Source organism: Drosophila innubila (assembly GCF_004354385.1).
Source record: "Drosophila innubila isolate TH190305 chromosome 2L unlocalized genomic scaffold, UK_Dinn_1.0 4_B_2L, whole genome shotgun sequence".
Lineage (NCBI taxonomy): Eukaryota > Metazoa > Arthropoda > Insecta > Diptera > Drosophilidae > Drosophila > Drosophila innubila.
The window spans coordinates 25,514,882-25,528,886 of record NW_022995372.1 but is presented as its reverse complement, the minus strand read 5'-3'; the positions used below and the strand labels follow the sequence as shown (position 1 = coordinate 25,528,886).

Sequence of the window (14,005 nt, the reverse complement as noted above, 5' to 3'; positions counted from 1 at the left end):
GTGATGCTGCTGCTGCTGATGCTGACTGTGACTCTCTGTCTCTCTGGTCGCTTTAATGACGCCTGACGTTGACCGATCGTCGACCGCAAGCGGCTGACCGATCAAAAGTCGTTCAACTTGCCGGAACTGGTCGTAAAAGATCACCTGGGCCACAACAACAACGACAACAGCAGCAACAACTATGTGGAGCAGCAACAGACCAAAGCAGATCAGAGCAGAGCAGTCGTCTTGCTAGCCAAGTTAGATACTCGTAGATGCCGCACTTGGCCGCATTCGGAGCTTTATTACAAGCATTTTCGCATTGAGCCGCCGCTCGCGTGGCACACACAATATTAATGGCCGCCAATGGAGTTCAGATCGCGCTGCCCAACTTCAGTCTCGGTACCAGTCTTGAGTTCCAGTTCGAGTCCCCAGTCTCCATTCAATTCCCATTCTCAGTACGAAGTTCAAACGAAAACATAGTTAATCTTGTGGAATGCCAATGTTGCTAGCCTGGCATGGCCTGGACAGGAAGCTTTTTGCCGCAAGCTCGAACTCACAACGCATGACTCTCATAAGTGCGAATTTCCATTGGGTAAATGAACTTTGACAGTAATGGGGCAACTCAATGGATGATGTAGGGGCAGCTCTTTAGGATTTACTGGAATGGCAGAGCATCTGCGTTTTTACAGTGGCATTTCTAGGATTAATCGTTAAAAATACTGTATGAAAGCCTTATAAGTTTCTAAAAAACATAAGTTTCTGTTTAAAAACTTAAAAAATGGCGCAAGGAATTTTCGGATAATGTAAGAGCTATTTTAGTTACGCAATATGTACGACTTTATTAGGGTTAATTGGTAACTATACAATCTGCAGATACTAAAGGGTGGTCCATTTAAAAATTGGAATAAAATTTTTCTATACAAAAAAAACTGGTCATTTGACCGAAATTGTTTTTCATAAATAAATGATAAGAACCAACCTTTCCAATAAATGTTCAACCTTTGAAAAATATAGAGCCGTTTTTTTTTCTAGCAAAATTAAATTCCAATTTATACATAGACTACCCTGTATATAGTGTTTAGATATAGTGAAAGAACTGCATACATTTTATAGTATTGGGATAATATACAAACAATTTTAAAGTATAGAAATAACATAGATAAAATTTTCAGCGATTTGGCTGAGATTTAGCGTAGATTATTTTATTATTTACAATTGTGTCAGAGTTTAGAAAAGTAGACGGTTTTTAGTTTTTAACAATTCTCTTAGATTTGTTGATTTTTACGTGATCTCGTAAAATCCCTCACGACCCCAGCAACAATGGTCTATATTAACTTATTTTTTCGGAAACTATCTTATCTCTTAGGGATTCATTTAATGATTAAATTGGTTTACTATCGCAGTTAATGTTTGGAGGGTGGTTCAGTGATAAACTTAGTTTCGACACACTATCCACTTGAGATTGTTGATAACCAATATACTTCGTTTTTGAATAGTTTTCGCCTTTTATACAGAAGATTTCTTTAAATGTTGGAAAAGATAATAAAACGGGAAAAGAATTTGCTTGGTTTCTAGTTTTAAATTTGCCAAAGTCATTTAATATCAAATATAACTTGAAATACAAATATCAAAATACAATTAATACGTAAATAAATATAAACATGTATACTAAACATGTATAAAAAATTTAGTTGTGACTAGGGCTTTAATTTATAAGCATGTAGTGCTGGATGTATGAAAATAATTAATAAATTAACTATTGTATAATCTAAAAATTTCGAAATTCAGATTTTTGGAATAAAAACGTATAAAGAGATGAAGCTATTTGAGTTCTTAGGATGTCTATTTGTAAGTGATTCTATAATGAATCTTTAAAATATTCGACCTCGTATATATTAGCTGAATCTTTAATTTTTACTTCAATAACTTTCCGAACTTACATACAAATTCTAAAAAGCATTGACGAACAGTTTGATTTATAATTTTGTTACTAAAACCTTAATTTCTATTTCAAATCTTAATTCTAGGTTATAGCCCAACCCTTTCTTTAGATCTGAAGATCTTGTGATTAGTTATACACCTTAAGTAAATGATAATTGGTTTTTCAGTCATTGCGCTGATTTCTAAGCTGAGCCTCTAATCGAGCGTGGGCTTGTTTATCTAAATAGAGTTACAAGAGTGTTGTTGCACTCCGGGGTCCATAAAACATTAATTAGGCGTGCGGCAATTTAGAGCAATTTGCATGTGCCACAAAATCGAAGCTTAATCAAGTTTCGGGTGAAGTGAATCGAAGTGGATTTAAGTTTGGCTTTGCTGTTTTGCAATTCGAGACTTACCTGTACGTATTCGGCGCATATATCAATTCCACCCACAAAGGTGCAGACATCGTCCACAGACCAGGAGTTAACCTCCTCGCTCTGTGCCTGACACTGACGCACTGTGCCCGCTGGCGATGTTGCAACTGCGTTGGCGTTGCCGTTGTTGTTGTTGTTGCTGTTGCCTTGGCCCTCGAGTGACTCCAATGTTGGCTTCTGCTCTGAAAGTGGCGGGGATGGTGTGGAAGATGCTGTTGTTGTTGTGGTTGCCGTTGAGCTGCCACGACGTGCCGCTAGCAAACCCAACGTTGCACTCGCAGCTGCAGCTGCACTCGTTGTTGCTGCTGTTGCAGTTGCAGTTGCTGCTGCTGTTGTGGATGATTCAGCCTTAAAACGCTTGGCGGCTGGCGGCTGTGAGCTCAAGTCTAGCGGCGCCGCCGCAGCACAAGTTGCAACATTGGACGCCGCAGCAGCCTCCGCATTGGAACGTGGACTAGACTGACGTGAGGCGTGATGCGATTGTTGCTGCTGTTGTTGTTGTTGCAGTTGCTGCTGCTGCAGTTGCGCCGAATAGATTAAAGCGGGTGTAACAAATTGCGCCGCCTGCTGCAATGCCGCATTTAAACTGGGACGTGGCGTGCCCGATGTGCTCGCACTGGGCGATGAGGCATTGGAGCTGCTACCTTTCAACTGCATCTGCATCTGTTGCTGCTGCTTGCCCCTTAATATCTGCTGTATCTCAGCATCTTTGGCAGCACGCGCCTGCGCAAGTGGCACAAGTGGAAAACAGCAGCGAGAGGAGAGGGAAAAAACAGATTGGAGACAAGTTTATACAGAGAAAAAAATTTGTACTTAAATTATGTTTTAATAACATCAAGTGAGTGTTAGTACCAATTACTGAAAATTACCATACAACTTCTTAAAGCAAGTAAAAACAAATAGTTACGTAAAAGCAAAAAATTTTCAAATAAGTAAATTTGTACATACATTCGAAAGAGTGTACATTAATAAATTTAAAAGCACAGCGAGCCAAGCTAGTTTGTAAAATATTTAATAAAATATAATTTATATGAGTAACAATTACTTAATATAATAAGCATATAAAAACTCATTGTATATGAGCAGAGTCTTGAAATAATTAATTGAGTATGAGAATTGCTGTTCGTTTTTTTTAAATTTCAATATTAAGTTTGGGTTTTAAGAACGAAATATTTGATATTTTCGCTTAGTGTAGGCATTTGGTGGTCAAGTTAAAAAACTTACCAGCGTGAGCAGAGCTTGGGTGCTGCTCATGTCCATCAGGGGGGGAAATATGCCCCCCGAGAAGGGCAAAAAGTTGGTCATGAAAGGCGAAACGCTGGCGGCAGCAACCACAGCGGCCATTTGGTTCTTGGCCTGCTCGGTGGGTGATTGTGCCGCGGCTTGCAGTGGCAAGCTATTGCTTGCCACAACAGCACCTGGCAGCGCACCACCAACTGCACCAACACCACCACCTGGGACACCCACTCCGCTGCCAACCGCCAGCAACGACACCGACGACGACGATGTCGATTCCTTCACATCTCGCAAACTTGCCGCTGAGAGCTTTTTGGTTGCGCTGCTCGCATTGTTGTTGCTCACGTTGCAGTTCGCATTGCTCGACTTGGCGCCACCTGATGTTGCCGTTGTAGGTACATTGATGCCGCCGCCCGTGCTGCTGCCGCTGCTGTCGTAGTAGGAATTGCGACGAGTTGCATTGTGGCTGCAAATGAAAAGACAGATAAAAGAGAAATAATTTCCTGTTTATTATTGTTTTACTGTCCTATAGCGATCTTTTATGGACCTTTCAAAATCTTTTTTTTTTATGCAAGTTAGTTAAATTTGAAAATAACTAAATTTTTATTCATAATTTAAAATTATAGAGAAATTTATGAAGATTTTTAAATTGATTCATGAAAAGGTAGAAAATATAGTAGAATTTAGCTATTAAAACTTTTTATTATTTTCCCCACGAAGGTCGAACAGTTTTCAACTGCACAACTTTTTCGCTGTACTTTTAGTCAATTATCTTTTAGTTTTTTGTTATTTCGTATTTATAACTCTGTGTAGAAAGAAAAAATTAAAGCCTAATTAGGTGATTCTCAAAAATTTAAAATAAGAACAGAAAGAGCATTTATAGATGCTAATATAGGACTTAAGTAACTAATTTTTAATCAATTTATTATATGAGATAAAGATTAGAGTAACCCTAATTTAACATGATGGTTCTATCAAAAAATAAATTTCGTAGTGTGATTTCTTGTTTTCTATATTAATATTTGGAAGCGAGTAATCCAAATATAAATAAAGAAATGCAAATAATGATTGATTTAATAAAGATATAATAATGATTATGATATAAAAAAAAGAGTTTTCCCAAGGGCGTGTAATCCCACATGAAAGAATGGAAAATAATTATTATTAAGTTATTTAATATTATTAAGGAAAGATGCAGAAAAATAGAATGCCATTTCTACATAATGAAATGATTTTCTAATTTCACATGATTTGAGAATAGTTATAATCTATACTTAATTAATGACAAGCTTTGATGCACTTACTCATTGGGATTGTTATTGTTGTACTTGGCTGCAAGACAGCGCATTATATCTGAATAGTTGCGCGTGGAGAAATCTGTGGCATTCGTTGCTGTTGTTGTTGTTGATACCGCACTTGTGGCAGCTGGGCTGTTGCCAGCGCTGGTGGCGCCACCGCTGGCATTGTTCACAACGCTGCCGGCAGAGGAGCGTTGACTGCTTGCCGCTGCCGCCTGTTGAAAGCTGTTCAACAGATTTGTGGACAGATTGTGGAGAGGCATGTGGGTTTGGGAGCTGGACGGGCTTTGGCGTTGCTGCTGGGGCGTCTGTTGATTGGGTGAAATACCACCGCCACCGCCCCGATATGCTGCCGATGAGGGCGTGGCGCTGCGAGATCTGCAAAAATTAAAAAGAGTGGAAAAAACAACAAATTAGTAATGGATTAAGTCAAGAGGCTGACATCATTTTAAAAATGTTTACAATATCGATGAACTAACTAATTTGTGACCCATAAATTAGCATTAATATTTAATCAATAGTCAGCTGAATAATCCTCCTCTATCCATCTAGTTGGGTGTCGCATACAATTGGATTATTTGTCATTTTCTTTGCCACTCTCAAAGTTATCTAGGAGGCTGTCGTTCCATTTGACATGCTAATGAGTGGCTTCCGTGAGAAGATCGAACGTTGGAATCTACATACACACATAGCATCTGGTAGCTGGTAGATGCCCCAAAGCAACTGATTTCATCCGTGTTGACGTCTCATATTTAGCCATTTAATTTCCAGCACGATACGCTGCGAAGGCATTTAATGCGATTACGATTCATGTTGAGTGAGTTATAGCCAAGCAAAGTTGACATGAGAAAAGTAGCCAAGAACGAAGCTACGCTCCGGAAAACGCCAAATTCGTGAAATTCATGTTACTGTAGAATATATCGCTTACATTGATTTATTTAGTTAAAATTCGGAGCCATAACTATTTTTTTAACTAGCGGCTAATAATATACATACAAAATAATAGTAAATCACTTTAGTCAAACCAAACTGTTGTCAACAATTTTTAAGCGCGTAAATGGCAAAGCTTTGCCACATTATTCAGAAAGAGTAAGTAATTGTTACCTTCGATAGTCTGGCAACATTATTAAAACAATTTATCGTTGAAAAATTGGCTGATCGTTCACAATAAGAACGGACAATAAACAACTGAATGAAATCAAAAAACAACTCAATTGAACGATAAGTGGAAACAAACGGACGCTTAGTTCGATAAATAGTGAACTATTTATTGAATGGAACTAGTCCGTTAAAAGTTATTCAATGGAAATTTCATACATCCAAAGAATTTTTAATGCTTTTTGAACTTGAAGTGAAAATAGTTTTTACGAGTGGCTTGGAATTAACTTGACTTAATTTCGGGTAGTGATAATTCACCAAAAGGGAAATAGGATATATGTATGTATGTTGAACTCACACAAGGTTCAACAATGTGTAGCAAGCTTCTAACGTGGCCATAACTCAAAACATGCCACCGACATGGGGCCCAGCCCAGTCCCAGGTCGCCTAGTCAGCCAGTCTTGCAGACACCACGAGCCATGGCTAATAATCAGCAGCGGGTCAGGCTAACAGCAGCTGCAAGTGCTGCTTGCTGCCGAGACTCTTGCATGCAAGTGAATCAAGTTGGGAGATTTAACGAGGAGCAGAAACAGTGTGAGGTGCAGGGTGTGGAGCAGCAGCAAGAGGAGTATGGTGTGGAGCAGCAGAAAGAGGGGCAAGTGAAGGAGCAGCAAGTGGTGTAGGGGGTGTGGTCGATGCCAACTCGTGCTGCACGTCGTCGGTTATTTCGTGTTGCTTTTGGCTGCTGCTTCGGAGGCTGCTGCCTGCACAAATTTATATATAAAGCAGGTAAGTTGTTGTTGTAGTTGTTGCTGGCTTTTTACAGCCATTGATTTATCGTGATCTGTTTGGCTGTCGATTTTATGTTGCTGCTGTTGTTGCACTACAACAAATTCTACAACGTTTCTTAGCTGTTGTTTTTTTTTTGTTTGCTCTTGTCTTTTTTGGTTTGTTTTGTTTTGGTTTTTTGTTAAAAAAAAATGTTGATTATTGCAAATTGCTTTGGCGATTGGTAGCAGCTACTTAGTTGTGTTGTTGTTGTCTGTTTTGTCTTGTTCTTAGCAATTGTTCAAATTGTTTATGGTGCGATTATGTTCAGATCTACAATCCCCCATTCCCCCTTTCCCCCACAGCAGCTACTGTACGATCTAAATATTTGATTTAACTAAAAATGTGTGTGTATCTAACGGTTCTGATCTATGGCATGGCTAATTGGCTTTGGGCCTGGATTGGGTGGGGCGGTGTCATACATATACATATGCAAATTATGTCTATTGTTACGCCTACGCGTTTCAAATGAATCGCTTAAAAACAAAAAGAAATCTGTTTAAAGAGGGAAGGAGAACAAAAAGAACTAAAAGTTGAAGAAGCAGAGCGAAATCTGCATATATCGGCTATAATAAAAAAGAAGGTTTATCAATGAATCTGTCTGGCAAAGTTGAGAACTACACGAAACAAAAGCCAACGAAATACGATACAAAATCATCACGATACTCTTATACAAGACGAACAAAAAAATCAACAGCAATAAAATTCATATTCATAAAAAGATTCCCAAATAAATTTATCACCATTTGTGGAAAGTTAGACGAAGGCTTCTTCAACCTCTCTGTCTAAACTTGGCCCAGAAGTTGCATAAATCTTGGCAACATTTCAGAAACAACTTCTATGATTGGTAAGCCAACATGAAGAGCATCTTGAACTTGACTAGTTGCTTGATTTGATATGCCGATTAAAAAAGTTAATGTTACTTGATTTGAAGAGTTGCCTTAACTTCAAGAGTGCAACTCTAGACAGAGTTGTATTTAGACACTTAAGGTTAAGAGTTGCCTCAAGTGCGGCTTGCAATTGAGCTGTTCTTGACTAAACCCTCGAGTCGGTGTCGGTATTTATACAATGTAAATATTCGGTATTAAGTGACTAACTTAACTAACTTTGAAGCAATCTCTGCAGGGAACCTTCTTTGTTAATAAAATGGTGGAAATCTTTATAATTTTTTATTATTATGTAGCATATTATTCTTGTTTAGCATAAATAAAGTTAATCTAGAAACTGAAAGTATTAAAATTGATTCATATTCAAAAATTCTGTAAGCGAGCAAACAAATTATTTGTGTATTTCCGATCTATACTCACTTAATTGAAAAAAGTTGGTAACGCCACACGTTCGCAAGCTCATTGAAATTCACAATTAACTTTAATGAAAAAACTCACGCTTAGCATAGTTAATCACATTCAGCATTCATCACGAATGATTTAAAATTATTCACTTAATTTATTATAAACTATTTGGTTAATTAAGTTGGCACATATAATTAATATTTTTAAAAGACAATGGGCATTTTTCTTCGGTATATCATAGGTATCTCAATTAAACCACGCACTATGATTCGTTTTGGTTAATTCGCTCGGCAAGCTGGTCCAAAGGCATTGAGAGAAGATAGACTGGCTAGAACGAAGACCACCCTTCAAGCGAGACTTCTAAAGATTTGAAGATACAAATGGAATGTGTTTAAGGCAATGACAACTATCGTGACTTTGTCTAAGAAGATTTAGGCACACACCTCAGGTGCCGAAAGAGCCAAATAGCATGTCTCATTAATATTAATAAGCTAATAAGCCAATAAGCCAGGCCAACAAGCCAACTAAACAACCAGCCAACCATCTAGGCCACAAATGTAAATGTATCACGTTAGGCTGTAGGCCGTATCTCTTAAAGCATCTTTAGCTCGTTTTGTGCCCACAATTTGTCGTCATTTTGGCAGGGCTTAGAGTTTTCAGTTGTTCCCTTCTTTATTTTCTTCCTTAATTTTGTTTTGATAAATTGTTGGTATTAGTTAATCTATACTTGGCTGCTTAACGCCATTAATTTAGTTGTGCGCATTAATTACTTTTGATCATTCTGTTTTTCTTTTTTTTATATCTATATTTTTGTTTGTTTTTTTTTTTGGTTGTGCCTTCAGGTTGAGTTTATTAATTTGATTTATATTTAAATTTCAAGTTTTCTGCGTTTTTCTTTGGCCTATTCGTCTTTTGTTGTTACTGTTGGTATTAGTATTATTGTTGTTGTTGTTATCTTTTGACAGCAAACGTGTGCGGTTTAATGCTTAAGCGTTTTGATTAATTTGCTGTCTTTTGGGTCTTTGAAAACGGTAGCCAACAAACTGATATCGATACGAACTTTTCGTGGCATTAATTTGTTCAAATGTTAATTAATTTGTAAGGCAAACGACAGCCCAACAAAAACAACAGGTAAAATGCTGGAACAAAAGAGGCGTAACGGGGGGAGCAGAGAAGTTTCTTTTGTGCTTCTCCTTCTAGTTTTAAGTTTTTGCTTTCATTTCGCATATTTCGCTAGATCATTAAAGCATTTACAAAATTGTCAGTTGACTTTTTGGTAATTCTAAAAGAAAAAACCAAAAATAACTAGTAATTAATCCCTCATTGATCATGGATGCTAAAAAGGATCAGGAAGGTCAGATGAATTCAAGGCCGACTTCAATATTGCGTGTCAGCGGGAGCTATCGTAGCAATCATCTGGCCAACCATCCATCGATAACCATTAATGTGCCCACGGAGATGGTCAACAATGATACGGACAGCGATGCCAGCGACGCTCAAGCTCAGCAGCAAAGACGACAGCGTCGGGAGCACTTTGAGCAACTGCGTCGGGATCATTATCACAACATGTACTCCACTATCAGCACACATAGACAGAGCTCGCCTAACTTGGCCAGAAGTTCGCTGAATACACGACAATGCGAACGCGAAAGCACAAAAAGCTCCAAGCAGGCGCATCCGTCAAAAAAATGAAGTTATTGCTCTCCTAAAAAGCTTGGAAGCGTTCTAAAATAAAAGTGTGTTTTAAAGATTGAACATTTTTTTTGTTTTGAAGTTCTTTTTGATACACGAGAGAGGAGAGCGAGAAAGCTTTAAAACACATAGAACTTAAATCAGAAGAACACAACATTTCACAGGGCAAGAATGTATAATGCTCTAGATCATAACTGGACATAGGCTAAGCTTAAGCATTAACTTAAACGAAGCTCAAGCGTGTAGAGCTTTGAGAGAATACTGTGTTTGTTAAAGCATAGTTAAAGCTATGGGAAACATTTTTAGGATAGAAGCACGAGATAACAAAATTTACACGGATTATTTTATAAAAACTAACTAATAACTAAAAAAGCTTGGAATGAAAAATGATGCTAAGGAACACAATATTTTTTTTATGAGCGTTGTTGATATTTTACCATTTTTTTTTTTGCCAAATACAGCAGTTTTAAAAATGTTTAATAAAAGCACATATTTAAGCTTATTTTTTAGCATAATTATTTAGCATAATTTTTTAATTTTTACTTTTTAATTTTATTTATGTATATGTTTTGCTACAAGAGTAGCTTATTTTAACAGTCGAGGCTCTTGCAACAGTGATAAAGAGTAGACATACAAAAAGCACAATGAAAGAAAGCTTAGGTGAAAAGAACTTTAGATTGTAATGAAAATTTGTATTCAACTCACTTTCAATTTGACTCAGTGTAAAGCTCCACATTACAATTAAACTTAAGAAAAAAACTCTGTGTCGAATCAGCTAGGAACTTTGCAATTGTATCTTGTTTTGACAAACTAATTTGCACTTAAAGCTGCACGAAAAATCATTAATAATGTTGCCACAACTCGTAACTCACCTGGCAAATGCCGCTGAAACGGACACCTCGCCGTTGTTGTTGTTGTTGCTGCTGCTGGGACTAAGACGCTCTCGTTTAACGTTGCTGCTGTTGATGGTCAGCAACTGTTGCTGATGCGGCTGCTGTTGATGATGATTGCTGTTGTTGCTACTGTTGCTGTTGCAATTATTGTTGCTGGTGTTCTTATTATTATTATTGTTGTTGTTGTTGACTGTTGACAGATTGTTGTTGTGCATATTGGTGATGAGTGTTGATTCCATCAACGCATCCTTTAAGGAATCCATGGGCAACGACGACAGCTTCTCATGCTTCACGTTCTCCAAATACAATGCTGCATATGCGGCAGCTGCAGCAGCAGCATTGTTGGTTGCCGCAGCAGTTGCTGAGGATGAGGTGGATGAGGAGGAGGATGATGAGGAGGATGATGTTGCTGAGCTTGTTGAGGTATTGCCTGCTGCTGCTGCTGATGGTGTGGCAGCTTGCATGTTGCTGCTGCTGTTGCCGGTTGCTGCTGCTACCACAGTTGTTGTTGCTGTTGTCGGGCCGCTTGCCTCACACAACTTCTTGGCGCTATCAATGCCTCCGTAGCCGCTGAGCAGCAGCGAACGCTCGCTGAGCATTTTAGCTGTGTTGCTGTTGAGATACTGTTGCTGTTGTTGGCGTTGGTGTTGCTGCTGTTGCCGCAAATCGCTGGCCAGGCGCTCGAGATGCTTCCGCTTTGTGGCCGCCGCCGCGGGCAATGAATTAAACTGTTGCTCCAGCTCCTCGTTGTGGCTTTTTACTGATGTTGCCGTTGTCGCCTTTGCGGGTTTCTGCTGCAATAAGTCGGTGGGCGTGTTACCTGCAATTCAAGAGAGAGATTGACAATCAGTGGCGGAGAGAGAGAAATGTTGTTTTCTTTCAACTTCCAGCTACGCAATGTCGCGCAGCGAGTCAACAACTTACAAAAATTTCCCTGTAAATAGCTGGCGATGACAATGAAGAACCGAAACGAATCGAAATCGAGTGCTCATACAAATACGAATACGAATAAGAATCCCCACAATTCAAGTCCGAGTCGAGTTGAGACGAGTTCGCATGCAAATCGGCCAAAGGTTAAAATTACTTATAATAAGTTAACAAAACCGTTGACCTGCAATGTTGAACCACTAAGCTAATTATCGAGGTGAGCCACGAGTGCCACAATAATAAAAAAAAATGCACACTCGCACAACGCAACTATGTGGACAATGTATTCAAATTCATTTTGGCTTAGTTTAGCTATAGTAGGGATCACAATAAATTTAATAGAATATATTTAATATTACAGATCACAGTGATATAATAATATTGATATAAGTCATGCGTAGGCACAACATAGCTGAGAAAATCTTATAGTGCAATAAGACGGCTTTTTGCGAAATTCGCACTGGAAAGGGGTTAAATTCGTGGTCAAATATTACACACACACAGACAAAAACATAAACAAATACATACACATACACACACATCCATACGTAAACTTATACATACATACATACACATGCACACACATACATACATAACCAAATGCATACATACACACATACAGGCATACATAAATACATGCACACATACGTAGCTAAAATTAATACAAAAACTTGAATCACGACCCATTGTTTCAGTGGCACAGTAGACCAATTTAAATAAAATCTGGTCAGGATGTATAAAAAAAGCCACGTACAAACAAATACAAATAAAAAAGGGGTCCCTGGCTCGCAGTGAGGTTCGGCTACAGTCGATCACGGTGTATTCAGGTACTTTATATTAAAAGTTGAATTTCGACCGATTGTTCCTATTAGACCTATAGGGAAGAGATTTGAAATAAATTTGACATGGAACAACCTTAATGCATATTTTGTAAGTTTGGTTAAGATACATAAAAAAAAATAAAAAAATGTAGCATACAAAAACTTAAACTATGAGCGATTGTCATTATCGCAACTATATTATATAGCGGTCCGATTTAAAGAAAATCTGCTAGGATGTATAATACCAGCTTAATGAATATTGTGTCAGATTGGTTTCGAAATTTTCGATCTATCGATTCAATGACAGCTTTATAATATAGAGGTCAGATACAAAAAAAAAACAGTCTAGATCTGTGTACGGTATCAAGGAAAGTAAAATATATAATAGATTAAACTAAGCAAGCGCTGACAGTAAGCGTTAAGATTGCCACACAACTTAGACTTATGAAAAATAAATGCTCTCTCGAGAGCGTAAGAGAGCGTAAGCATTCAATATCAGCTGGGAAAAATTTACATACACTGCTTTAATCTTTTCCCTATAAAATAAATAAAAAACAAAGATTTGAGTACAAATGCTGAAACTCAAAGTTCCAAATATTTATGTATCTTTTTAATTGAATAGGACCTTACAAATTTTAAATTATGTTTTTTATATATAAAATATAAATATTGTCAATTTAGTTTTAATTAAATTTTGCTTAACCAAAAATTTTTATATACTTTATCTGACGAGAATAGTAGTAGTTTTAAGATAATAAATAAATTAATTATATACTTAAATTTGAAATTGAAATAAGATTAACGAGTGAGACTTAAAGTTTAATATAAAATTAAACAAAATTATATTAAACTTTCATTAATATTATTACTTAGTCTTGACGCTAACTAATATGCTTTATCTACGCAATAGTAGTGTACACAAGACACACACACTTTGGCACACACAAACATACACACACTTGCGCGAGTGTGTGTTTATAGGACTGACCGCAGTGGCATACATTGAACTTTATGGTGCGGTTGAAGCTTCCGTCGCGCCCATCGTATAAATTGTTTATTTACATAGCACAAACATTTATTTATTTTCCCCTCTCTTCTTGTCACGCTCTTTCTTTCTCTTTCTATCACTCTCTCTGACTTTTGACGCTTATAAATAATTTAATTGTAATTTAACTGGCAGATATTAAACACGCGAAAAAACGAAGATCAACGTGGCAAATCAAACATGAGGCAAAGACCGCGCCTCGAAAACTACCCAAAACATTGACCTTTTACATGGTGCAAGCATGATGCCAAGGTGTAAATTAATGGCAGCCTAGCCTCCAAGTTGCACAAACAACATTACCAACAACATCACAAACTACAACAACGTCAAACAGCAGCATACATAATTAAATAAAATATTTACAAGCGAAATTAACAACAATTTGTAGTTTAGGCTCGTTAAGATCGTCGCTAGAATCATAAAGACCATCGGGAAACTAGTCGAGAATCTTTGGCCTGTGGCCAAAACTCACACACAACACACAAAGACACAATGTGCAACCCCCTGTAGATCGAACATGGATCAAATTTCAAAGATCG

General features: G+C 37.6%; 1 protein-coding gene across 6 annotated transcripts in view; it reads right to left on the bottom strand.

Moving 5' to 3' along the window:
- LOC117782063 (mucin-19) overlaps positions 1–14,005 on the bottom strand; it is a 72,277-nt gene that overhangs the window by 17,946 nt on the left and 40,326 nt on the right. For 5 of the 6 annotated variants that reach the window (XM_034618994.1, XM_034618993.1, XM_034618995.1 and 2 more), the window contains exons 3-6: positions 10,653–11,493; positions 4,877–5,248; positions 3,561–4,038; positions 2,319–3,059 (exon numbers count right to left, since the gene is read on the bottom strand). In XM_034618994.1, coding sequence (XP_034474885.1) covers positions 2,319–3,059; positions 3,561–4,038; positions 4,877–5,248; positions 10,653–11,493 — 2,432 coding nt within the window. The remainder of the gene's footprint in view (positions 1–2,318; positions 3,060–3,560; positions 4,039–4,876; positions 5,249–10,652; positions 11,494–14,005) is intronic. The other variant, XM_034618996.1, reaches the window with a different exon arrangement.